Consider the following 24,857-nt stretch of genomic DNA (forward strand, 5'->3'; position numbering starts at 1 on the left):
ACCGGAGGAAAAAACTTCCAGCGTGAAAAAGTTAGAATTGCGCTTGCTTTGTGCGCGACTCGTCTCGCCACTGCCACACGTGCCACGACGTGTCCTCCACTTACAGATCTGGTCTGTGACGGTCCGCTTTGTGACGCCTATTTACGAGAAGTACTATAATTGGGCCGAGTGTGGCCGCTCATCAGCCGGAATGGACGCGTCGGAGCCCCGTTGTTTTCGCTGCGACGCCCCACTTACGCGCTCACCACGTGCCATGTGACGTGGCCGTAGCCGCAGTTGTTCCGCCAAGCGGCAACAGGGATCTGAATGGCGTGCCTCTCCGCTGAGACGCGGCACCGTTCTCCGTGGCGATTAGCGTTTTAAACGCGCGACTGGGCTTTGCTTCCATATGGTGATAACACACGAACGCGTGAGCATGATCAGTTGTCATTCTGTGGATGGCGCCAAAAAAACAAAGCTAGCGAAGCCAGACATATTTGGCGACCCAGCTCAATCGGTTTGGTCAATGAATGAAAAAGCCCATCTTTTGAGGGATTTTGATGGGCAGAAGTTTGGTGGGAAGGCATTCGTCTGCAGATTTCACAAGTAACGTGACTTGAACATCGGTTGGCTACGACACTCGATAAGCCTGACAATGTGAATCGCTAAAATCGATATCTTTCAATCAGATATGTTTTCTCATTAATGCCTGAAACGCCCAAACTGAGCAGACCAATCGTTCACGCACAACAGCGCACGAACTTCTGCAAACATCAGTCGGCTCTTTTGCCCACATTATTGTTTGTCCTTCCCCATTAGAATCTGCTGCTCGCTTGAAAGCCCACCTTATGACCGCGCATCTAAACGCGTAGCAGTTGGTGCAGCACAGCTGTTTAAGAATTGATCTTCCTGCTACCCAAGCTAGGTGCACATGCAAACAGTGCTTGCAAAGATGTTGATTTGTATAAAGCGTGACGGCCGGACGAGGCCGAGCGTTGTAATGTTCTCACAGCCGAGCCGTCCAAATGTTCTCACAGCCGAGCCATCCTAATGCTCTTACAGCCGAGCCGTACCAATGTTCTCACAGCCCAGCCGTCCAAATGTTCTCACAGCTGAAGTAAGGCCCACTTGGCCCGCGGCCGCAGACGTAATGGCAAGACCCTAAAGAGATGAAGCTCTGACGTGCCGTGCTTAATGGTCGTATTAATTGGTACGCCCAAAAGACGAACTGGCGTGGGATGTAGGTCTGTAGTGTCATTGGGACCGTTGGCTGCTGTTCTGGAGTGTAGTGGCATACTCTTGATCAAGCAGCTTTGATGTTCCAGAGGTTTTGCTTCTTTCTTCTTCATCTTTTAAGCACAGTTTCATTCCTCTTACATCTGCCTTGACAACCTAACTACTCGCGAAAGGGCTGCTGCATCGCAGTCAAGTTCCGTTCTCGTTAGCGTTTGTCCCACGCGGCTGGGACTCGGCGTATGCGCGTTAAAACGCACGGGTGCAAAGCTCTTCAATTCTTCTATATGGAAATATAATCCTGAGAGAAGTCATTCGTCTAAAAACGCGACGCTAAAAAGGGTGGAATCATGACAATTGACAACTGACATCTTTGTTACCCTAGGCATCGACGCATACCAAACGTTTCGCTGATCTGTGTGTCTGACTTAAGCGTTTGCTTGCATTTTAGTGCCACTTGCCTCAGTTTGATGGTACTGTTATTGCCGACATCGCAGTCCAGCAACGTCGGTTTCATTGGCAAGTCATCCTTTAACCAAGCTTATAAATAAAACACTTCTGCGGATATTTGGTATATTAGAGTCGGTTAAGCTTTACAACATCACAACAAACAATGACACTGGAATGCATCTAGAAGCACTTGCGATGGACGATGGAGGGGCCAGACTCATCGTACTCCTGCTTGGAGATCCACATCTGCTGGAAGGTCGACAGCGAGGCCAGGATGGAGCCGCCGATCCAGACAGAGTACTTCCTCTCCGGCGGCGCGATGATCTTGATCTTCATCGTGCTCGGAGCCAGCGCCGTGATCTCCTTCTGCATGCGGTCGGCGATGCCCGGGTACATCGTGCTGCCTCCAGACAGCACCGTGTTGGCGTACAGGTCCTTCCTGATGTCCACGTCGCACTTCATGATGCTGTTGTACGTCGTCTCGTGGATGCCGCACGACTCCATGCCCAGGAACGACGGCTGGAACAGGGCCTCCGGGCAGCGGAAGCGCTCGTTGCCGATGGTGATCACCTGGCCGTCGGGAAGCTCGTAGCTCTTCTCCAGGCTGCTCGAGCTGGCCGCCGTCGCCATCTCCTGCTCGAAGTCCAGCGCCACGTAGCACAGCTTCTCCTTGATGTCGCGCACGATTTCCCGCTCGGCGGTGGTGGTGAAGCTGTAGCCGCGCTCCGTCAGGATCTTCATCAGGTAGTCGGTCAGGTCACGGCCGGCCAGGTCCAGACGCAGGATGGCGTGGGGCAGCGCATAACCTGAAACACACACACACGGATGTCAGGACGCTGTCACAGTACCTAGGTTAATGCAACACTGAAATATTTTGTAAATACATGCAAGACATGCCAATTCTAATGTGTATATTACTTGAAGCGATGGAGGTTTTAATTCCTTAAATATAAATAAGAAATTGAATTAAAAAATCAGGAGCAGTAATTTGCAATACAGCGTCGCGAAACCGTTACTTCGTCCAACACAAATTCCTGGTGATTGCCCATGAAGTCGAGATGCATGGTTTTGCTGCTCACCTTCGTAGATGGGCACGGTGTGGGACACGCCGTCGCCAGAGTCGAGCACGATGCCGGTGGTGCGGCCAGAGGCGTACAGCGAGAGCACCGCCTGGATGGCCACGTACATGGCGGGGGTGTTGAACGTCTCGAACATGATCTGGGTCATCTTCTCGCGGTTGGCCTTCGGGTTCAGGGGAGCCTCCGTCAGCAGCACCGGGTGCTCCTCGGGCGCCACACGCAGCTCGTTGTAGAACGTGTGGTGCCAGATCTTCTCCATGTCGTCCCAGTTGGTGACGATGCCGTGCTCGATCGGGTATTTGAGAGTCAGGATGCCTCGCTTCGACTGGGCCTCGTCGCCAACGTACGAGTCCTTCTGTCCCATGCCGACCATCACGCCCTGGTGACGGGGACGGCCGACGATGGAGGGGAAGACGGCACGGGGCGCGTCGTCTCCGGCGAAGCCGGCCTTGCACATGCCGGAGCCATTGTCGACCACCAGAGCGGCAACCTCGTCGTCGCACATGTTTGCAGAGTTGATGGTTCAACAAGTCACTGAAATGACAGACAGGCAGTTGATCACAAAGGACGGCACAATTATGACTAAAGACGCACACGTACGAAAATCCCGCTTCTAACAACTGTTTGAAAGTACATGGCAAAATATGAATCTGCAAATATTTCTGGTGAAATTGAAGCCTCGTCTCGTGCCTGCACGCGGTTTCTTATCTGGACAACTCCCTGCAGTAAGATTCAAAGATTGGCACGTGCCATTCTGAGAAATGCTTAAAGTGTTGCATTGACATTTCGCTATCGTGGCGAAAAGAGCCTCATTAATCTCTAGATCTCAGCTCCTACACACAGAATAAAAACAACGCTAGGTTTGTCAATTCTCACAGAGCTAATCGTGGGATTTTCTCCGCTCGTAAACCTGTCCAACTCGTTCAGTAACATGTGAACAAGACACAAGTAATAACACAGTATACTCTTCTCTTTCAAGACCATAACAGTGTTTCGAAGGTTGAAAGGAGTTTCGATGAGAGCGCGGATCTAAGAGTCGCGGAGGGGCAGGTGGCCATCGACAATCGTTTTTGTTGTTGTTGTAAGTTTAACATTAAGCGCACGGCGAGGCACGGAAATAATGGACTTGCGGTCCGGCCCTGCCACCTTTTGCACTCGTATACGACACTGGACGAGAGCAACAAAAAGGAAGCATTAGCTCCATTATGACCGCTTTACAAATTTTCCTCGTGTCGATCGAGAAAAAAAGCATAGAAAGTATCCGTTCTAAGAAAAACATCGATAGGCAAACATATGCTGAATTATCTCTAACACTGGTACTCAGTCAGGCACTGACCTGGCGAAACTACAAAGCATGGAAAACGAGTGACAACTCCATCGATAGCATGCCAACTGCACAGATCAGAACTACACGATGGGAGCCAACGGAATAGTTTTTGTGCCGGAACTTCGACGAAATGTGTCACGAGACAGAACAGGTTTAGAACAGGTCCGGCCATGGGGTCAAGCCGACCGGGCAATAATGCCGGATACAATTAGTAGCACCATGGAGCCTGAAGACGGTCAAAAGATGCATGTTTAGCGCGCTGTTAGCTGCGCACGCTGCCTTAATTTGCGTGTGCCCCAGTCACCTAGCCTAATAAAGCCACCCATCATCATAACCACAACCCATTACCCCCAGAGGTCTGACCCAACCCCATCCCACCCTGACCTGGCTCAGCCCACCACAACCACCACAGAGTCGACTCCTTACGCCCCACCCCCCACCCCGTGACCCAGCAGCGTCCCTATCTGCCCACCGCCACAGTACCTGCCGGGCCGCCTCCCACCACGTTATGCTCTGACCCAGTCCCGCTGTACCCACGTCACGTTCCATCCCCCCCCCCCCCGCCAGTCCTGCGCCCTCTGTCGTCACGGGACCGCAGGGCGGGGCTGGGGCTGGGGCTGGGGCTGGGGCTGGGGAGGGGAGGGGAGGGGGAGGGGCACCGGCGGAATGCATTGTCTTATATGGTGCGCGCGGGCGCGCCGCGGCCGGTCGCGATAAGCCCGGCTGGGCACGCCGCCGCCGGCCCGAGACCGCCTCCGGGCACGATAAGGGGCTCAGTTGAAGCACGCAGGCGACGGGGGGCCTCTCCCTATCGCCCCGATCCGGCTCAAACAGGTGGAGTGGGCGGATCTGCGATAGGCGGCAGCGATGACCGGGCGGGCGCGCTTCTGACCCGCCGGGGCTTGTTCGATAGGATATCGCCGCCAGGAGGGTACAAATCGACAGCTCTGAGGTTACATAAACTGAAGCCGGCCCCGTATGACGCGACCCTCGACTGGGGGAAGGGGAGGGGAGGGGGAAGGGCGGATAACAGACCTGCCGACTCACGCGGCTGGGGAGGGGGAGGGGGCGGGGTCAACACATTCGCGCCCCATGACACGACCGACGAAAGCTGAATAAACTGAGCGGCTTGATATGAGAAAAAAGGCCTTGAGATCCAGGCGCTTTGGTTCTATGAGAGTTCCCATTTCTCGCACTGACAATAATCAACCTTCGCTATACCAGCAGGTACTGGCTAAACGACGTATTGAGCAAAATTTGGCTGCTTTGTCAGAGCTCGACGTTTCAAGCTATGGTCATGGCCCCTCGTGACCATGAGCGCAGCTTAAGCCGTCAAGTTTGTAACAACATAATCAGTGTTCGCTCAAATGTTTAAATTACAATGTTCAACTTATCCTTGACGTTCATATACCAGCATCTTCTAACGTTGGATAACGCCCCTAACCAGTGCCTCCTGGTATACTAAAGGTCGATTACTGGCAGCAAAGTACTCTAAATTCATGACACCAAATTGAGCAGGAGACGACGACGAAATAAAATGATACGGGAAACGAAGGAGCCTAAAGCAGCAAACAGGATCGGAGGGTCAGCAGAACAGCGCAATACAACTATTACTCGGAATGTCATAGGGCATCAGACTCCGGCCCTACCGCCGGTTGGACGAACGGAACGAGCCATGCCGAGCTCGAAACAAGGCTGTCGACTGTCTCGCACTGGGGTCAAGTCAACAGATTTACGAGGGTCGTACTGAGGCCTGCCGCTCAGTCACGACCGGCCTAATGTACAGGGAGAAGGAGGGGGTGAAAGTAAACCCGAGGAAACGAGTATGCGTCCATGGCGGAGGGCGCAGGATGATAAGGTTAAGGTTAAGGTTAAGGTTTCGCGATCCATTGGCGGAGCACCATAATAAGGTCTCGTTAAAAGTAAGTTGGTGTGACCCCGCAGCCAACACCAACATACCCCACCCTCCATCTATGTCGACCGTCAACAAACACTCCGCCTGCTAGCATCACCCCATCAAGCGGGCACACCAGAACACCGCCACGCCTTCCAGCCGCGCATGAGGCCCTTCGCTCGCATCCCGGCACAGCACTCCCACTCCGCCCCGACGTCCCAGCCGCGTCCCGCCCCCGGCACCCTACCTGCCGCCGCGACGTCCAGTGGTGGTGTGCCGGGGCTGGGCGGCGGCCGCGGCGGCGAGGGTGGGCGCCGGCCGGCGGCGGCGAGGGCGGCGCGGCGCGGCGAGCGTGGCGCGCCGGCTGCCGCGCCCCGGGCGCCGGCCGCCGCCGGCCCGCGGCTCGGCGCAGCGCGCCACGTTCGCCGCCAGCCCAGGAGCCACCCCGCCCCACCGCCATTTTGACACAGTTGAACGGTTGGTCGTTGATGCTGAGCGCGACATGAGCTCATGGGCGAAATATGGCGCGAGCGGAATTTTAAGCCGCGCTTAGCAGCACTTTTACTCCGCCGCTCCTGAAGATGTCCTTGCCCCCTTAAGACAGCCATGGTGGTTGAAAACTGACGGAACGCAGCGCCAACCAGAACGCATTACCCTCTGATCTGTCTTGAAACTAGGCACCGTACGCAGACGTCATAGAATGTCGCCCCCCCCCCCCCGTTTTTTCGTTGGCATCTGCTGGCAGCAAAAATAAACGCATATTTCGAGGTAGAAATGGCCACTAGTGGCGAGAGTCTTTCAGGGAGCGGCGCCTTTCGGTGAAAGTAACATTTCCCTGTGCGAAAATCATCGAATTTCCCTTTTTGATATTCATGTCAGTAAATTGTCTCCCAGTCTCGTCTATAGCCCACCACCTTTGACAGCTTGCATCCCCAAAATGCGCATGAACCGCACCCCGGTATCGCCAAGCAGTCTGAAGACAGCCGATCGGCTCGTGCGAGGTCTGGGCCACGTCAGGACAGGCCGTCTGTTATCCGCTCCGACCGGCGCTGGCCTCAATTCCAGGCAGAACCGGCTGCCGGTCCGGCGGCGAGGCAGGGGCGCCTCTCATCTGTGCCGGTGCGTCCGCCCGGCCACGCCCATGCCGGTGCTCAGAACGCCCCTCGCGCGCCGCCGGCTCCGATGCGACAGCCGCGACAGATCAACGCAGGGCGCTGCGTGCGCCATTCTGATTTTATTTACTTTCCTCCTCGGGCACGCACTTAACATGGGACGACCGTGTCCGAGAATGTTGCCTCTCTCCGGGAATTCTCCTTCGGCCTCGCCATGACATCGGTGACTCAGCCAATTCGCGCGGAGGGAGGGCGGGGGGGGGGGGGGCTTTTCACGCACCACATGCCAGCCAAACCTCGTCCTCCACGCTGAGCTCACCCTTGCGAGGGCCCTCTGTCCGTAGCTACTCTCCCTCCAGCCCGTCCCATGGATCCCCCTCGCCTCATCCCCTTCTCCCCCCATCTGCCGCGACCCTGACCACTCACCGGCGGCTGACCTCCCTCTCCCTCCAACCACCCCTGGCCCCTGCCCTCGCCCCTTTCCGTGACCCTGACCACTCACCGGTGGCTGACCCCTCGCTCGCGGACCGCCCGTCGTCACGGCAGATGGCAGAAGGACGGCCTGACGCCGGGCCGGCCGGTATATACGGCCGCGCAGGGGCGGCTCTGGCCGGGGCCGGCCGGCCGCCCCTCCCCCGGCCGTCAGACCTGTTCCCGCGCGGGCTGCGGCTACCCGGTGGGCGGCTGAGCCGGCACGACTGGGTAGCCCTGATGACGTCATGCCCGTGGACTCGTAAATTCGTGTGCGTGAAAAGGAAGGGGCATACACGACAGGAGCTCGTGCACGGACAGCCACCTCGTCCCGGTAACGCGTCCATTGCATTCATTGGAGAGCATGATTGGGAAGTCGTCCAATCAGCACCCCACTCGCATCTCGTTTCGATGGCCAGCGGTGTGCGTAGCAGCCCGTGCCTTTAGGCTCGGGCGGTGCCCGTCCAGCAGCGCCGGCGCCGGCTCCAGCGTCGGCGTCGGCGGGCGGGCGGGGCGGCGGCGGACTGCGCGCGCCTCTGCCGCCGCCCCGCTATCGCGCCCGCTGATACGGACGCGCCGCTGTTGACAGCCGGGCCCGCCGCCTGCAACATGGCCTTATAAGGCGCGGTTTCTGCGGCGCCGCGGCGCCCAAAGTGCAGCGGTGCTCGACGGCGGCGCTATCGGACGGACGGGCGGCGGGCGGCCCGGCTCCTCGGCGGCCGGCAGCTCTTCACCGGGCGGGGGCGGCGGCCGGCACGTGTCCTTCAGCGGCTCTTACAGAAGTAGATTAAGTCGCCCGCTCAGCACTTTTGACATGATTTGTGGGAGCGTGGTGTGATCATTAGGCGTTTATGGGTGGAGGTCGGGTGTTATTTTTCGATGCATGCGTACGGCTGGCGTCGTGACGAGTGGACACCGCTTCCACTTTACCAGTCAGTGAACGTTGCTGATGTAATTCTGACGACGAGGAAATCGTGTAATTTTTGCAAACAGCTCGTCGCGGACCTGACGATGGTCCAGACCCGTCGCAGACAAAGGATGCGCATCTCAGAGGGACAAACCGAAGTGGCGGCATACGCACAAATGTACAGCATTGAGAGATGTTCGAGCGGCCAAAATACCGACAAGACCGGCGTTGAATGGAAAACAGAAAACGTTATTTGTTGAGAATGATTGTTGGACTTAACGTTGATGTTGTCCAGGGGTGTGGATTTGAAATTTTGTCGTAAGGCCGCTAGCGTTGAGTCTGGCCCTTCCGATGCTGGTGCGGATCCCCAGTATTTTAGGCTGGAATATCACAAAAATATGCGGAAAAGTTGTGCACCTCACATAACCCAACTTGTTCATAACAAGATGAACCCATAACCCATCACCCATAACCCATCATCAACCCATAACCCATGACCTTCTGGCCGTAACTACTGTGCTCCGCAAATTAAGGACTGCTTGATTTATAACACCAAAATAAAAAAACACAAGCTACCATTCGTCAAAATGAAGTGGGCAGAGTCCGCTCAGAAATATACACTCGTGTCGAGGCTACGTCATCGGGACCTCGGTTCGACTAAACCAAATCACTAAACAAACATTGGCGCCTCTGGTGTGGCCAATACCTCACGTGCCCCGTCGTGTTCTCAATTCATGTCTCGCTCTGGGTGGCCCCTCACGACACTTTTTTAAAAATCATGCTTAGACACTTGAAAATTGTTCCCCTCGGCGGCGAAAAACGACGAGACATCGCTGGGCAAAGCTTGTCCCGCGAACATGGACCCATGATTTAAGTGCTAGGGGCCTTCGAATGAATTCGTGCTGGCTTGCTTGCAAAGCTGTGCCGCAAATCTTTATTCCTGTGCATACAATGCTACGACGCGGAACTCCACGGTAATGATGCCTCCCCATCGTAGAAATACTCCTAGCCTTTGGTGGGAATCGAACCCACGCTCCGTACGGATGTTTGCCTGAAGCCTGGATCTTCGTCCCGCCAGCGTGGGATGACGGCGATGTGCTGACCGATGATGACCAAGGCGGCCACTCCCACGCTTTCATTCTGTACGACCTCGGGTGCAGAGTAATGAGGAAACTTACTGCTGCACAGTTGCTGGGACATCCTCAAAGACAGCGTTAAAATTACTCTATTTTTTACGAAAGTTGGTGCGGTCGCTGCCACACCTGCCACGCCGCGTTCTCCACCCACGCGCACCCCGTGACACAAGCGGTAAATCCGTCCTGCCCCCTCCCCCCCCCCCCCCCCCCCCCCCCGCCTCCCGACACCTCCCCGGACACTCCTGCCATCCCATGCAGAGCCCGTCGCCGCGTCGGTCGCCCAGCGCGACGACGCGGCACACCGTCCCCATGGCAACACTGACGTCACCTTCCAGCAAGCACCTGCCCCTGAGGCGGCGTCGCTGCTCGTCTCGACAGCGGCGAAGGCGCCATTCGGCCGCCAGGGGGTATTGACGGGCACGGCCGCGCGCTGCCGGGGCGTGAGCCTGCCCATTCATGAGTCAACCTGACAGGCAGGGGCGCGCTTGCCCGCGGAATGAGATGGAGTCGGGGGTGGTTTGAAGCGAGTAGCAAAGCTCTGGTGTAGAAAGCTGGATTTCCCCATGGTCCGCGACGTTTTGTCCTGCTCTGCTCTGCGTGTTACCCGGTTGGTGAGGCCGGCTGAAAGCAGATTATCTGATCAGTGGGCTTTCCTGGGCTGGGTTGTAACCAGGGGCACAACCAGGGGGAGACCCCCCCCCCCCCCACCGCCCTCAGGCCGCTTTTCTTCTACTTGGTCATCATCGATGACCCCTTTGGTTCTTGTATGAGTGCTCACTTATCTCCGTCCTCCACCCTCCCTGAAGGGCCCATGGTTGCGGGTTTGGATATTACCAGGAACCACCATATACGGATACTGTGCACCTGGCCAAAGGTGTGGGATCATGAAGCTGGGGGGCCCGAACCTCCTGATTTACCGACTTGCACCCAGCCATTGCAGAGAGCGATCCCCAACTTTTCACATCTTGCTCATCTCACATCATTGCAATGCGGAGAGAATTATGTGAAAAACCGAAGCGCAGTATTTAACGTGACATGATACCGACCCTGAACTTATATGGATAACTGCAGATTAATACAGCACGCCATTCAACCTCATGCATTAACTTTCAGTGCATACGTGCAAGTCACCTCACATTTCTACAACGGCCACATCGCAATGCTGGCCAGCGATTGCTATTGGAGCCATGGTGCTCGAGACACCATTATTCCTCGCTCTGATTCAAGAGAACCGGCGTCCTACCGGTCCTTGCCACACTCTGCCCCCCCCCCCCCCCCCCCTCCCCGGTCTGCTACAGCTTGGTCCCAGACCGAGCCATCAAACGCCGGTAATGTCCTCTCTGGGATCCACACACGAGATGCCGTGACTGGCCCATGCTGGACCCGGGCCTGCCAATGATTACAACGATCGTTGCATGTCATATTCATGTGTCCAGGTGAGCTATGTGATATCCATGAGATCCAGATTAGCTTTGCGAACCTGCATAGCGTTGAGGCGGGCATTGACACCATCGGAGGCTGCAGCGATGACGGAGGTAAGCTCCACAGCCTCAAGATCTTAAGGCTGGCGCTCTGCCCAACCAGGACACGAAGGTGCGCAGAGGTCACACAGGTCCTGAAGAGCCAGGCCCGCCAAGTCGCGGCTTGAGGCCTCTCAGAGAAGGCCTCTCACGCCCCCATCAAGATCTTTCGGACGAGCGTGGGCCGCCAACCTCGCCACAAGCTGCCGTTCCTCAGACGTCAGCCTCTTAAGCCAACAGCGGCGTCTTTCGGACACCACTCTCTAAAGCCGCTAACGACCGCCTTCGGCCGCCAGTCTTTAAATCCGCCAGCGACCCCTTCCGGACCCTAGCCTATAAAGCCGACAACGAACCCCCTCGGCCACCAGCCTGTAAATCCGCCAGCGACCCCTTCCGGACCCTAGCCTATGAAGCCGCCAACGAACCCCTTCGGCCACCAGCCTTTAAATCCGCCAGCGACCCCTTCCGGACCCTAGCCTATAAAGCCGCCAACGAACCCCCTCGGACACCAGCCGGTAAAGCCGCCAGCGACCCCTTCCGGACCCTAGCCTATAAACCCGCCAACGGACCCCCTCAGACACCAGCCGGTAAAGCCGCCAGAAGCTCTTCTCGGACCAAGTGGACCTCTAAAGCCGCCAGGAGCTCTTCTCGGACCAGGCGGACCTCTGAAGCCGCCAGGAGCTCTTCTCGGACCAGGCGGACCTCTTAAGCCGCCAGGGGCTCTTCTCGGACCAGGCAGACCTCTAAAGCCGCCAGAAGCTCTTCTCGGACCAGACGGACCTCTGAAGCCGCCAGAAACTCCTCTCGGACCAGGCGGACCTCCAAAGCCGCCAGAAACTCCTCTCGGACCAGGTGGACCTCTAAAGCCGCCAGAAACTCCTCTCGGACCAGGCGGAGCTCTTAATCCGTCAGAAGCTCCTCTCGGACCAGGTGAGCCTCTGGCGTATCCCACGACCGAATTCGGACCCCCATCTCCAACGTCATCGCCGACGACTTCCGAAGTCCGGTCCCCAGTCACTAGACAGTGTCAGAACCGTGCCTGGGCCTCAATCTATGACCCTTTAATGACACCCTGGACCCAATCCACCGCCGCTGGTCTTTCTTGGACCATGTCCCCCGCGCTGGTCTCTCTTCTACCCAGTCCATCACCACCGGTCCTTCCTGGGCCAAGTCCTCCGCGCTGGTCTTTTTCCCACCCAGCCCACCGCCACTGGTCCTTGAACCTTGTCCCCCACGCTGGCCCGTCTCCCCCCCCCCCCCCCCCCAGTCTCTTATCACTGGTCCTTCTTGGACCATGTTACCCGCGCTGGTTTCTCTCCCACCCAGTCCACCGCTACTGGTCCTTCTTGGACCATGTCGCCCGCGCAGGTTCTTTCCGGAGTGCGACCTCCGATGCCACCGTCGTGGTCAACAGTGGGCTGCTTCGGCTCCCACTTCATTCATCCTGCAGGACGCCGACGATAATAACTTTGGATTGTTTATTGACGCATGCATTTGTCAGCCATTCATGAAGCGGAACCCCAACGCTGTCGTGGGGAAGGGAAGGGGTGCAAGACTGGTTGCATAGTAACAGATCTCCTATGTCGGTCGCAGGTCGGACGCGCTGACCCACGCGTGCTGCTTGAGGCCTCGGGGTCGCTGGATTGCTTCAGGTTCCTGTCTTTCGGGGTTCGTTGGCTGTCCTGGGGCCCGTTAGAACCCGAAACACTGAATACCACATCGTGATTTTGTTGCTATTGGTTTTCTGTGGGCTGCTTAATCGTCGTGGCTCACTCTGGCGTTTTTAGTTTAGGTTCGCGGAACATTTAGCCGTTATACATAGATAAGATCATAGATAAGCTGTCGTCACATAGATAAGACAGTAGTAACAGTCTTATTCCTCGGAGAAAAGCGTGGAGAATGGAGATATAGATGGGCTGATATTTCGGCAACATGCCTGTATCGAAACAATGACAGAAAAAGTACACTGCACCGCACTGAGCAACGAATGTTTAGCACCTTTTAATCGCCAGTGCGATAGATTTATATACCGTTAATGACTTGATTCAGTGAGAGACAGGTGATTTTCAGCACGCTAAGTGTTTGTGTGAGAGGAGGGAGAAAAATCTCCACAGTTTGCCGAATTCGCCTACTCCACAGTTTAGCCGAAGTTTCCTCCATTCACAGCCGTATCTTACTCTTCTACCGCTGTACCAGGTACGTTTTAGGTCCAACATACATGGTATAAACTCATGAATATGGCATAAATCCGAGGTTAAATTAGAGTTTGTGGATACGTTACAGGAATCCATATTTGGGATCGGTCATAACATCAAGACCTCCCTCGACCACTCAAAGCTCCATATGGAGTCCCTAATGGGCAGACGGGGGGGGGGGGGGGGGGGGAGGGCACAGCTCTGCCTAGATCGTCTAGGGTTTCTGGAATGTCTGGTCCTCTGGTGTATCCGCAGAACACTCCCGACGCATATTGACATATTGATATGGAGCCTCGCTCTCACGTTTTAACCAAGGAGACCACGACTTGGTTGTGCTGTCATTAGGGCTTGGCGTTATTGGAGCTTGGATCTTGTCGTCCTAATGCAGAGTGTGCAAGAAACTCGGTGATTATCCTCCCGGCTGGGCGGCTGGGTGGTATAAAGGAGGAGGGGTATCCCGGGGCGCAGCAACATCTTCATTACGCATAGGCATGTGCTAGATACTTTGAGCCCAAAAAGCTTCTGGGCTCCCCCTCGCCACTTTGATGGGACGACCCCAACCCGCTATAATTGTGACCATAAGAACCAGAAGTTCATCGTCCGCTATTCTCGTTCCATGTGAGAGATTGACGCTCGTCACCCCCTCTCCACGACGAGTTCGACGCCGCTGATCTCCGCTCCACGAACGAACCTCATACCCGTCACCCCCTCCCGACGACTAGTTCGTCGCCGTCATCCCGCTCCGCAAGCGAAGTTCATCTGCCGGCACCCGCGCCCCATATGCGAGGCACGGCGGCCGGTCTGCGGCGCGGAGTGCGGAGAACTGGGCCGGCGGCGACGCCATATGGCCGGGCAGGCGGAACACGGCCGCGCGCCGGCCAGCGCCGCTGGTCCGGCCGCCCCGGCGCCGCCGGCGACGGACAGATGCTGCCGGCGGCCGGGCGGATGGGCGGGCGGGCAGACGGCGCGGGAGGAGGACGGCACGGGAAGGGGCAGAGGGGTGGGCAGACGGGCGGGGGACGGATGGACGGCGGGCAGACGGCGCGGGGTGAGGACGGCACGGGGAAGGGCGGACGGGCGGGGACGGATGGACGGCGGGCAGACGGCGCGGGAGGAGGACGGCATAGGGAGGGGCGGAGAGGTGGGTGGATGGCAGACAGACGGTGCGGGAGAAGGACGACACGGGGAGGGGCAGAGAAGTGGGCGGATTGGCAGGAGGATGGATGAACAGGTGGCGGGGTTGGGGGTTCGGGAGGGGGGCGGGTAGGGCGAATGAACAGGCAGACTGGACGACAGACGGCAGACTTGACATACCGGACAGACTGGCGGGGAGCGAGGAGGGACGAGCCGACGATGAAGGTATGAATAAACGGATAGACGCGTTAATGGTTAACGGTTACGGACGGTTTAACGACCAGGGAGCAGACTTGTCGTTGGTTTAAAGGAGGAGGACGGTCCACATGAAGCTGATCGGTTTTGATTGAAAATAGTTGTGAGCCGAATTATTCCTTGAATGAAACTTGCGTTTCAACTAGTGCTCTAAATGAGTTGCTGATTTAAGCAGATTGGTGAGATGGATTCTTACTCTGCTTCTGGATCAAGCATACTAGTGCCTGAATCATGATTGAAATTAAGAGGAATGCCTTCAGTTGGCTGCACATAAAAATTTACGACACCACTGTTGGCTTTTCGGAAACCGATCCTGCCCAACGACTGAACTGTTAGAGGTTTGAGGGCGTCAGTGTCTTACCTACCTCCCAGTACATTTACCAAAGCATTGTGAGTTTCCGTTGGTCGTTCGAAACAAATATATGCATTCTTTGAAGCGGTGTTCGGCATCTACAAATCATGAAGCTGTTGGATAAATGCCTTGAAGTGTAGCATAGCTGTACATAAAAGCTTTGGCTTCTCCTCTTTCTCAAATGCCTTGCACGTGTATTAGGCCACTTCCTAAAAAATTGTTTTCGTGCAGTGGTCTGTCTTAAGTGGCCATAAATATCCAGCTAAGTCTCGAGCTATGGCAAGAATCCTTTGAAAATTCACTGACACATTGGGCTTGAATCCGACTAAGTGTAGCCATTGTTTGTACAGTTCACTTGAAGGTTGTGATCCAATCAGGCTGTGTTCGGCAAGAATCGGATGCAATCTCTGCGCATCACGCTAAAATCTAGAGATTCGAATGAAATTTCTGCACTGAAACTGGGATGCTTCCTGATTCCAGCCCCTGAGTTTCAATGGAATAAATCAAAAGTCCGTTGGAGAACGGATGGTTGGATGGACTTGTAGGCGTGCTTACAGCTGAGTAAACAAACTTTGAACGGATGGAAGGATAAACAGGCCGGGGTTGAGAGACCAGTTGGCAACCGTCCAGATTTCAGGCCCGCTCGCACCGGCATTCGGTGTGGGAAGTCTGCGCTTTCCAGTATGTTTGTATTCCGTTTGTCTAAAGCTCCTAGTGTCGAGGATGTCTTCATCTTGGCTTCCTTCGTACGCGCAGCGAAGTGATCGCGGTCGTTTCACAGTGGCAAGGGCATTCAGGCTGAGCAGCGCATGGGTAAAAACAGTATCGATTACCGTAGCACGTTGCCTCTGCTAGCATCAAAAGTGCCTCACTCATAGCTCATGCGCTGCTTGAAATGCTGGATGCATAATGCAAGTGACCGAGCTAGTCGTCGCCGCCTAGTAATAGCTAGCTGACGCCCCAACTGCCCGGTCCCGGTGCTGGCATACTCCTGTGCGTATGGCAGAAGGTGGCAGGGCAAAGCGCGGCATTTTTAACGGATGCAACATTCAGGAACGCTGTTTCGCAAAGCGAGTAGGGGGAGTTGGTAGATGGGGACAGGTGGGAGAGGGAAGGGGCTGAAGCCCCCGAACTGAATTGAAAACTAAACACCATGTGACACAAATGTTTAAAGGCTATGTGCTTCCGAAGCCACAAAAAGTGCATTTTACTTTTGCAGTTGTATGCGTCACACATTGTTTCGAGCGACATCAGCGACAATTCAGGGATAATTTCATCATCTACTAGATGAAGCATCAGTACAGGAACCTTGTCGATTATTTTAAAAAAACTACGAAAGAAAAAAAACTTTGCAGCCGGCGTTGCTCATCACTTTTCGTCTCTTTCTCACGTGTTAAGAACCCGTCTCATGTTCAAAGAGAGGCAGAACAGCTCATCCAGCCAACGGCGCCTTTTCTCGACAAGTCTTAACGATGTGGATATTGACATTAAATGACATGAGTGGAAAATGCATGCAACAGGCTTGAAAAACAGTCACACAGTCTGTCGTTCAAATGACCTGTAATTTTGATATTCTGCCATTGAAGAATTCTTGCTCGGTCGCTATGTCGCGCCAGCTTTTTCAGCGCTCTCCGCGGTTTCGCGTGAGCGCGTGGAAACATCTTAAGAAAAAAAAATATTTGTGCTCCTGTACCTCTCCGTTTCCTGTACATGTCACAAATCAGTTTGCGGACAAACCTCAACACCGCGAAGAATCGATAAGTGCTGCACCAGATTCGTCAATTATTGCATGATCACGTCTCAAAACTTGCAGATTCGATCTTGATCAATGCACTGGTGCAACGGATTTTTTGTAGGAGCCAAAGAGCCTGTTTTGCTCCGTGAGAAGTCGCTGCCCGTTTCGTGAGTCACGTGCTATGAAAAACGCACGTGGCTGTGTTTTGCATCAGTGACGAGCGTGCAGACCTCTCATACGGCATTGTGCTGGGCCGTACGTTGACAACCGCACCTAGGCGAGGAAGATGGCAGCCTCCGAGGAAGTCGGGAAATGCGCTGTTTCAGCACGGGCAATACCCGGTGTGATTGTGGCAGGATGTATGACATACGGGTGAAATGTGGTTTCTGATGACATATTTCTGTAAAGAAATATACCGATGATCAATAGATATGCCCTGAACTGCTGTACTTAAAAACTGCTGAAACCCATACATTGCTGGTGAAAACCACCGAAACGTGGCAACTTCGACAACCCGATGTTAGCACATTGCCAAACTGGGTTAGTTTCTTGGGCAGTTAAGGTGGTACCGAGTCTGCAAAACTGCGCTCAGCGAGAGCAGAACTCGCGTTAGTCCCATTTTGCCACCAACACCTCGCGAACTAACAAACGTAGGGCGCAGAGGGTTAGGCCAGGTCAGCCGAGATGCATGATAACCTAGTTCGACTAGCGCCTCAAGGTGCATTTAAGGTCAATTATTGTCAGCATGAATGTTCTCAGCTCACAATACCAAAAGCCCAGCAGTCCATGACCTTCTGTTGTCTTCGCGATCCCACCCTCAGAGTGTAGATGGCTAAATGTGAAATAGAAATAGCAAGGAATCCTTACGTTGCGTTGTGAATCCCTTGCGTTGTTACGCTGCGTTGCGTTGCGTTGTTAGCAGTCTGACGCTGCGAGGCTAATGGTGCTATAGGTTGAAAGCTGTTGGCGGTGTTGATGAAGGTTAGTGTCAATGCGCCATTACAACCAGAGCTCACTTCTGCAGCGGCATTAGAAAGCTAGCCGCATGGCCGTTGTGAAAAATGTTCAAACGAGGGAGGGCGGAGGTGAAGCGTTCTTGTGTTATTTAATATCCCGCTCCGATGCTTTAACTTGCAACGGTCACGCAAGACAGCTCCGGCGCTCTGCCCTACAGCGCCACACTGTTGGGCTTGTGAATCGGCACTCGGCCGGCAGCCACGCAATACTCGCGTCTGCCTCACTCACCACCGCCCGTCCGCACCACGCGCGACCTTCCGTGACCTTCACGCAGCGCCCTGCCGCCTCCCGGCAGCCGTTTTATCGCCGCGCCGGATGCCTGGCCGCGTTCAAACCGGACGCGCGCTGCCGCCGTCTGCCGGCCGTTGGTAACCGCCTCGGGCGGCAAACGGGCAGAAAGCGAACACCAAGGGGCCCGCAGTGCGCCGGGACTTCAACAGGGGTGTGGCCGCCGGGGGCGATCTCACCACCTGAGTGTGAGTCAGCGGCGGAAGCGCGTCGCCCCCGGCTGACCGACCGGCTCGCGCGGCGGACATACTGGTTTGTGGAAGTACGCACGGTGACGTACAGGCCGTCGGACTGTCAGTGGTCACCTTTCGGCGAACGTTTCAAGGAAGGTGGGGAAGCGGACAGCCAGAGCCGATGAGCGGTGTTGGGGCTAGCTGGGCGATATCGTTCGCGAGTGAGGTCGCTTTGATTTGGCCCAGTTATGTCTGAACGCAGCGAGCACGTGAAAACGCGTCCCCCGTTTACATGCTCGCGGCTTGAATACACCATGCTCTACGCGTCAAGCACCGAGTGGTTTTGCTCATGAGTTTCCTGAATGCAGCTGCTTATCTTGCCCGGCCTTTCCACAGCACGCCGAAGGCACCGGAGTCATCAGAAGACCAATCAAGGCTGCCATATTTCCGCTATCGGTGATTCAGCTATTTGCTCACGGGCTGCTCAGTTCCGGCGCCATTTAGAGGGCTTGTCCCATTGGTTTATTTGATGCTAGTATTTGCCTGCAAGCGATCACTAGCACTACAGGCTCGTGATGCCGCCACAGCGTGGGATGGGGACGTACGTGGCTTTACTTTTAGGAAATGAACATTACTCTGATGGCATGGATGTTGTTTCCCTCTTCAGTTAGGGGAGGGGAGAAATCCGGCGTCCCAAGTTTAAGAAAAAAGTGGGCCAAATCCGAGAAGATACCCCTTTTTGGGATGTCTTTGGGGAAGTTAAAGCCCCTTTTGACTGTTCAGCCCCCTAACTCATTTTGCGGAACCCCATCCTTGCCCGATGAGTGAGTCTGATCTCCTAATTTAGATGTCATTTTGACAAACGTCCGCTCTTTACGTGGGGTTATTCCTGCATAACTGGGATAACTCTATTAAAGGGAGTGTTTTACATTTGTGTGGTGTTTGAAATTAAATAATCATTTGAAAATCATTCGATGCAGTTCACAGCCTTGCGCTTCTTAAGACCTAAACCACTATAGTTGCTGGGCAACAACCATCGGAGCAAACAAATCGTTCACTCCTATCCTTGATTTTAGTGCCAGCGTTACGCCGCTGTTCCGCATCGCGGCGCTGTTTCGTAAGCCGACTCACTGTGTGGGGTGGTAAACTCTCTGTCGCGCCATGTTCGTTGAATCCTGGAACTGCTATTCCCAAGCACAGTTTGCCTTCACTCAGAGTGCAAGGAAGGCGAGCTGTGGTGTTTCGGCGGGCGCAGCCCCTCTAAAAATATCGACGACCGTCCAGGTTGCGTCCGTGATGCTTGTCATGAATCGCAAGCACGGTCACTACTGCCGCCCAGCCAGACACCGGCGGTCGGTCGTGAGGACAGCTGGCCTGGCCGACGCTCTCCAAAGACGAAACCACTTCGACCGCCACGCGATCGCGCGACCCGGAAGCTGCGAACGGCTCGCCTCCAGCCGGCCCAGCCGACCATGACACGGGCGTGCGGACGCGCCGGCGGATCTGGCAGCGCCAGCCGCCGCGTCTGGCAGCGCGCCGGACACGACTTGTCTGGCGCAGGTGTGGAAAGTTTCCGGGCCAGCGCCTCGCGCTGGCCGTCAGATGCACGGCAGATTGGCGAGACCAGGCGGGCGAGACGCGACGACAGGGCAGTGAGCTCGATCCGCCCGCTAGACGAGGCAGAAGAAAGCCAAACGGCCGGCCGCGGCGAATTAGTCACGCCCCGCGCGCGGGGCGGCTGCTGGGCGTTATCGATTGGTCGGAAAGTTTCTGCCGTTTACAGGCCATGAGGAACGAGGGTATGTTGCGAGTGAATGCGGAACTGGCCTCTAGAAAATGGGGGCGTGGACACAGCGCGTGTGCGGAACGCAAATCTGCTCGGAGAATAAATGGGGATTTAAGTACGTTTATGATCGATCGCTGCTCCTAGGCAAGTGTTTGGCGGTTGACTGCCCAAAGGTGAAATCTTTTAAATTTATTTATCAATGTCGTCAGAACTCCTCAACGGGCCGAAAGCCGGAGGAGACATCCTGGGCTTCCTCCCAGCTCTCAAAAGGTGGGGTAAAATGCCCCTCCTCCCCACTGCGGTGGAATCCATCAAAGCAGTAAGGCGGGGAATGCTGTCTGGCACGTGCAGTCGTCAAGTACTTGAGAAATTGAGGTTTTGTCGACAGATGGCAAAATTGGTCTGCCGTGCTCGTGGTCTATTTAAGCATGTGAATGGGCAGTAATCGGTATATCAGCGAATAACGACGCATACCTGAATCATGAATGATGCCCCGCTGTTTGACGCAAATCATGCCATCTGCACCTTTCAAGGCAGGCCTGTTTTTTCTGTCGAGATTAATGTGGACATCGTTTTTCTGCGTGTCCTGCACCAGGGCCGATACAATCAATAACATGCTAGCCAGGTTACGTTAAATTGGAAGCATCGACATAGATCTGCCCATCTTTCTCACGGAACAGTGATTTTCTACAGTGCGACACGTGTGGTGCAGAACAGCGCATTTTGCTGCATTGAACTACCTTCCTATGGTGATCTCTTGTGTTGGTCTCAAAACCCATGACGAGCCCCTATAAGTCTGCAACGCCCAAGCAAGCCGGGAACAGTCACCATTAATCGCTACTCCATATATCGGTTCCGCATTTTTACGGAGGTGACTCGATGCGCACTGCGGACCGGTGACCAGTGTCACGCGACGATGATACATGTGCAATCGGCTGAGGGGCACGTTCGAGCGCTGGAGTACGCCCAGCAACCATGAAACACGGACGAGTCACCAGCTAGCATGGCGTCACCCGAGCGACCGGCCCCGCAAAATGGCTGCTGCCTGCTCCAACACACGATATTTGTCGATAAACGGCAGTGATGTGCTCACGTTCCCTTTGGCCCTAATTCCCATTTCCGTATTTTTTAGAACCCAACGTGTCGGCTCTCCGAGCCATTCGTGAAGGTCACGTGACCGTCCCGCCGTCCCGTTTCATTGATGACCATATATGGTCAACTCGTCGCTGATTGGCTGACGGCAGCACGCGGCGCCGGCCCAGATCGCCGGCCGGCACCGAGGTAAAGTCAGGAGAAAATTCTTCACGAGCCTCACTCCTGTGTCGAACAGTGGACGTCGAGGTGCCCGGTTCTAGTCTGTGATATTTATTCCGGTAAGTGAACAGTGCGTTCAGTCTCTGGCAGCAGTGCCACCGCTCGTTCTTGCTGGTGATCTCATCGTGCTTGCGGGGTGGGTGCGCCAGAGCGTAGGCGGGCATGCATTTCTAGATTGCGAAGCAGGAATGTATTGGGGGATTGGTGGCTGCAAATGTGCTGAACTGTTGTCCAGTATTTGGTTCTGGTCTGCCTGTGGTCCGTCCTGCATCTCTCCGGTATTCTTATTTCACATCTGGTTCATCGGTGCTGAGTGAGACTGAATTAGTCCCACTTGTGATCTATGGGGGACCCTGCAGGCCATTCGTCAAAGGGCGTTTCACCGAGGGCTGTTGCCCGCCGGGCCGACGCCTTCGGGTGTTTAAATTGTTGGGTTCAGTCCTATTTTCTGTATCGTCTCCTACCATGTGGTATGGGAGTGCTTTCTTGACTGTTGCGGTGTTATAGAGCCTCTTGCTCCCCCATTTTGCTGCGGTTTCAGCCTTAATCCTTACGCAGGGGTTTGGAGACACGAGTTTTTCATATTCGAGTGATAACTGCCTTGGCTGTAGCGTTCTATATCTGAATTTGTTACAAATGATGTTTCGTCGGACAGCGCTTGCGAGTTTCAGCCGATGCAATCTATGCCAATACTGAACAACGTGAGAATTTGATTTGTGGTTGATCAGCGCATCTTTCGCGTCATCCGAGTCCCTGGTGCGGATTCATATTCTCCCGCCCCTGCCGCGCCCGCCGGGCCTCGCAGACGTGGCGGCCGGTGGGCGTTGACCCATCGATTTCCGCCCGGCGCGGCCGGCCGGCCCGCGCGCCGCTTTCATGCCCATATAAGGAGCGGCGGCGGAGCGCCAGCAGCCGGCCGGTGATTCAGGCCGCCGCCGCGCGCCGGGTGACGTTGACCTTGGGGCGCGGCCGGCCGGTGCCGCCGGGGTAGGGGGCATCCGTGCGACGGACGCCGAGCCCGCGGGTGGCCTGGTCCCCCTTGCCCGCCGCGAATAATTATGGAAGGGATAGGATTTGCGGTGGCCGGGGTAAAGTAGTTGGCAAGATTGGAAGAAGCCTGTTTTTACACGGGAGGTGATGCATTTTCTGGCTGGATTAAATGCGGCTTAGGTGCTCACTATTGGTGTCTGTCAATCTGTTGCACAGTACACTCTGACAGGTGTTGGCCAGTTGTCCTAACAGTTTGTGTTTCTCTTTGCAGTAACTCCGTAACTCCGCAAACATGTGCGACGACGAGGTTGCCGCTCTGGTGGTCGACAATGGCTCCGGCATGTGCAAGGCCGGCTTCGCCGGAGACGACGCGCCCCGTGCCGTCTTCCCCTCCATCGTCGGCCGTCCCCGTCACCAGGGCGTGATGGTCGGCATGGGACAGAAGGACTCGTACGTCGGCGACGAGGCCCAGTCGAAGCGAGGCATCCTGACTCTCAAATACCCGATCGAGCACGGCATCGTCACCAACTGGGACGACATGGAGAAGATCTGGCACCACACGTTCTACAACGAGCTGCGTGTGGCGCCCGAGGAGCACCCGGTGCTGCTGACGGAGGCTCCCCTGAACCCGAAGGCCAACCGCGAGAAGATGACCCAGATCATGTTCGAGACGTTCAACACCCCCGCCATGTACGTGGCCATCCAGGCGGTGCTCTCGCTGTACGCCTCTGGCCGCACCACCGGCATCGTGCTCGACTCTGGCGACGGCGTGTCCCACACCGTGCCCATCTACGAAGGTGAGCAGCAAAACCATGCATCTCGACTTCATGGGCAATCACCAGGAATTTGTGTTGGACGAAGTAACGGTTTCGCGACGCTGTATTGCAAATTACTGCTCCTGATTTTTTAATTCAATTTCTTATTTATATTTAAGGAATTAAAACCTCCATCGCTTCAAGTAATATACACATTAGAATTGGCATGTCTTGCATGTATTTACAAAATATTTCAGTGTTGCATTAACCTAGGTACTGTGACAGCGTCCTGACATCCGTGTGTGTGTGTTTCAGGTTATGCGCTGCCCCACGCCATCCTGCGTCTGGACCTGGCCGGCCGTGACCTGACCGACTACCTGATGAAGATCCTGACGGAGCGCGGCTACAGCTTCACCACCACCGCCGAGCGGGAAATCGTGCGCGACATCAAGGAGAAGCTGTGCTATGTGGCGCTGGACTTCGAGCAGGAGATGGCGACGGCGGCCAGCTCGAGCAGCCTGGAGAAGAGCTACGAGCTTCCCGACGGCCAGGTGATCACCATCGGCAACGAGCGCTTCCGCTGCCCGGAGGCCCTGTTCCAGCCGTCGTTCCTGGGCATGGAGTCGTGCGGCATCCACGAGACGACGTACAACAGCATCATGAAGTGCGACGTGGACATCAGGAAGGACCTGTACGCCAACACGGTGCTGTCTGGAGGCAGCACGATGTACCCGGGCATCGCCGACCGCATGCAGAAGGAGATCACGGCGCTGGCTCCGAGCACGATGAAGATCAAGATCATCGCGCCGCCGGAGAGGAAGTACTCTGTCTGGATCGGCGGCTCCATCCTGGCCTCGCTGTCGACCTTCCAGCAGATGTGGATCTCCAAGCAGGAGTACGATGAGTCTGGCCCCTCCATCGTCCATCGCAAGTGCTTCTAAGCGCTATGTTTCCGGTGTGATTGAGATGCTTGTGGATGACTCTTTATTTGTATCATGAGAAGGTGTATTTTCCGTTACATCCAGTGATGTTCCAGTGAGCATTCCGATTGCAAGTGAGAGCATTCCGACTCGATGGGGCCTATTGAACTGCTTTGCCGACATGGGGCTCTAGGAGGCCGTTTGACTGTGTTATTTATGTTGTAAATGCCTTACTTCAGATCTTGTTCCAGCTTTTGACTAGCCTAGGATCTGGACTTTGCATGCCACTGACGGGCGAGACGGCGGTCTCGAGCCATATTCGTTTCCATCGATTCCGCTGGTCAAATGTCAGGTGTAACGCCGCACGAGCCTGCCGATGATTGGTAGGACCAAATACAGTCTTTGTAATACAAATGGTAAACCGCTTGAGATGGCTTTCGGATTTTGGAATGTCTGGTGGCGAGGGTGAGCAATGACAGGAATGGAAGTTGCTGGCTTCCACTTAAGATTCCTTAGTTCGGGATGTGCAACCTCCCGAAGAGAACTTTTTGAATCGTTTTGGTTTGGAGGAAAGCTAAGTGGAAGAAAAATTCCTCTCATGAGAACTGTTACGGCTTCTGATAACAGTTTTGCCGCCGGCGTTCGATACGGCAGCGGACGCTGAGGGAAGGACAGGTGGAGAGGCATAGCGGTAGCGGCGAAGTCGCGGGGGTACGGTAACGTGGCGTTGCGGCCGGAGATAAAATCGCCCCGGTTCTGAGGTTTTTCGGCTTGTTCTTTGCGATCGGAACCGCTGTTCATTCCAGGAAAATCACAATTCTTGGCAGGCCGTTTA

General features: G+C 55.3%; 2 protein-coding genes across 2 annotated transcripts; one reads left to right on the forward strand and one right to left on the reverse strand.

Moving 5' to 3' along the window:
• Nucleotides 1–1,768: 1,768 nt before the first annotated feature.
• Nucleotides 1,769–7,682, reverse strand: LOC119113851 (actin, clone 403). The gene is made up of 3 exons (XM_037238076.1): nt 7,577–7,682; nt 2,742–3,275; nt 1,769–2,468 (listed from the first exon to the last, which is right to left on the reverse strand). The coding sequence occupies exons 2-3, from the start codon at nt 3,244–3,246 to the stop codon at nt 1,843–1,845; spliced, it is 1,131 nt and encodes a 376-aa protein (XP_037093971.1). The 5' UTR covers nt 3,247–3,275; nt 7,577–7,682; the 3' UTR covers nt 1,769–1,842.
• Nucleotides 7,683–21,305: 13,623 nt separating this feature from the next.
• Nucleotides 21,306–24,451, forward strand: LOC119113764 (actin, clone 403). Its single transcript, XM_037238006.1, has 3 exons — nt 21,306–21,416; nt 22,619–23,144; nt 23,418–24,451. The coding sequence occupies exons 2-3, from the start codon at nt 22,640–22,642 to the stop codon at nt 24,041–24,043; spliced, it is 1,131 nt and encodes a 376-aa protein (XP_037093901.1). The 5' UTR covers nt 21,306–21,416; nt 22,619–22,639; the 3' UTR covers nt 24,044–24,451.
• The last annotated feature ends 406 nt before the right edge of the window (nt 24,452–24,857 follow it).

The sequence above is a fragment of the Pollicipes pollicipes genome, unplaced genomic scaffold (genome assembly GCF_011947565.3).
Source record: "Pollicipes pollicipes isolate AB1234 unplaced genomic scaffold, Ppol_2.1 Scaffold_7262;HRSCAF=8765_pilon_pilon_pilon, whole genome shotgun sequence".
NCBI lineage: Eukaryota > Metazoa > Arthropoda > Thecostraca > Pollicipedomorpha > Pollicipedidae > Pollicipes > Pollicipes pollicipes.

Coding starts and splice junctions, on each gene's coding strand:
- LOC119113851 (XM_037238076.1), bottom strand. CDS start 3,246: ATGTGCGACGACGAGGTTGCCGCTCTGGTGGTCGACAATGGCTCCGGC. Junction 2,469..2,741: donor CACCGTGCCCATCTACGAAG/GTGAGCAGCAAA, acceptor TGTGTGTTTCAG/GTTATGCGCTGCCCCACGCC.
- LOC119113764 (XM_037238006.1), top strand. CDS start 22,640: ATGTGCGACGACGAGGTTGCCGCTCTGGTGGTCGACAATGGCTCCGGC. Junction 23,145..23,417: donor CACCGTGCCCATCTACGAAG/GTGAGCAGCAAA, acceptor TGTGTGTTTCAG/GTTATGCGCTGCCCCACGCC.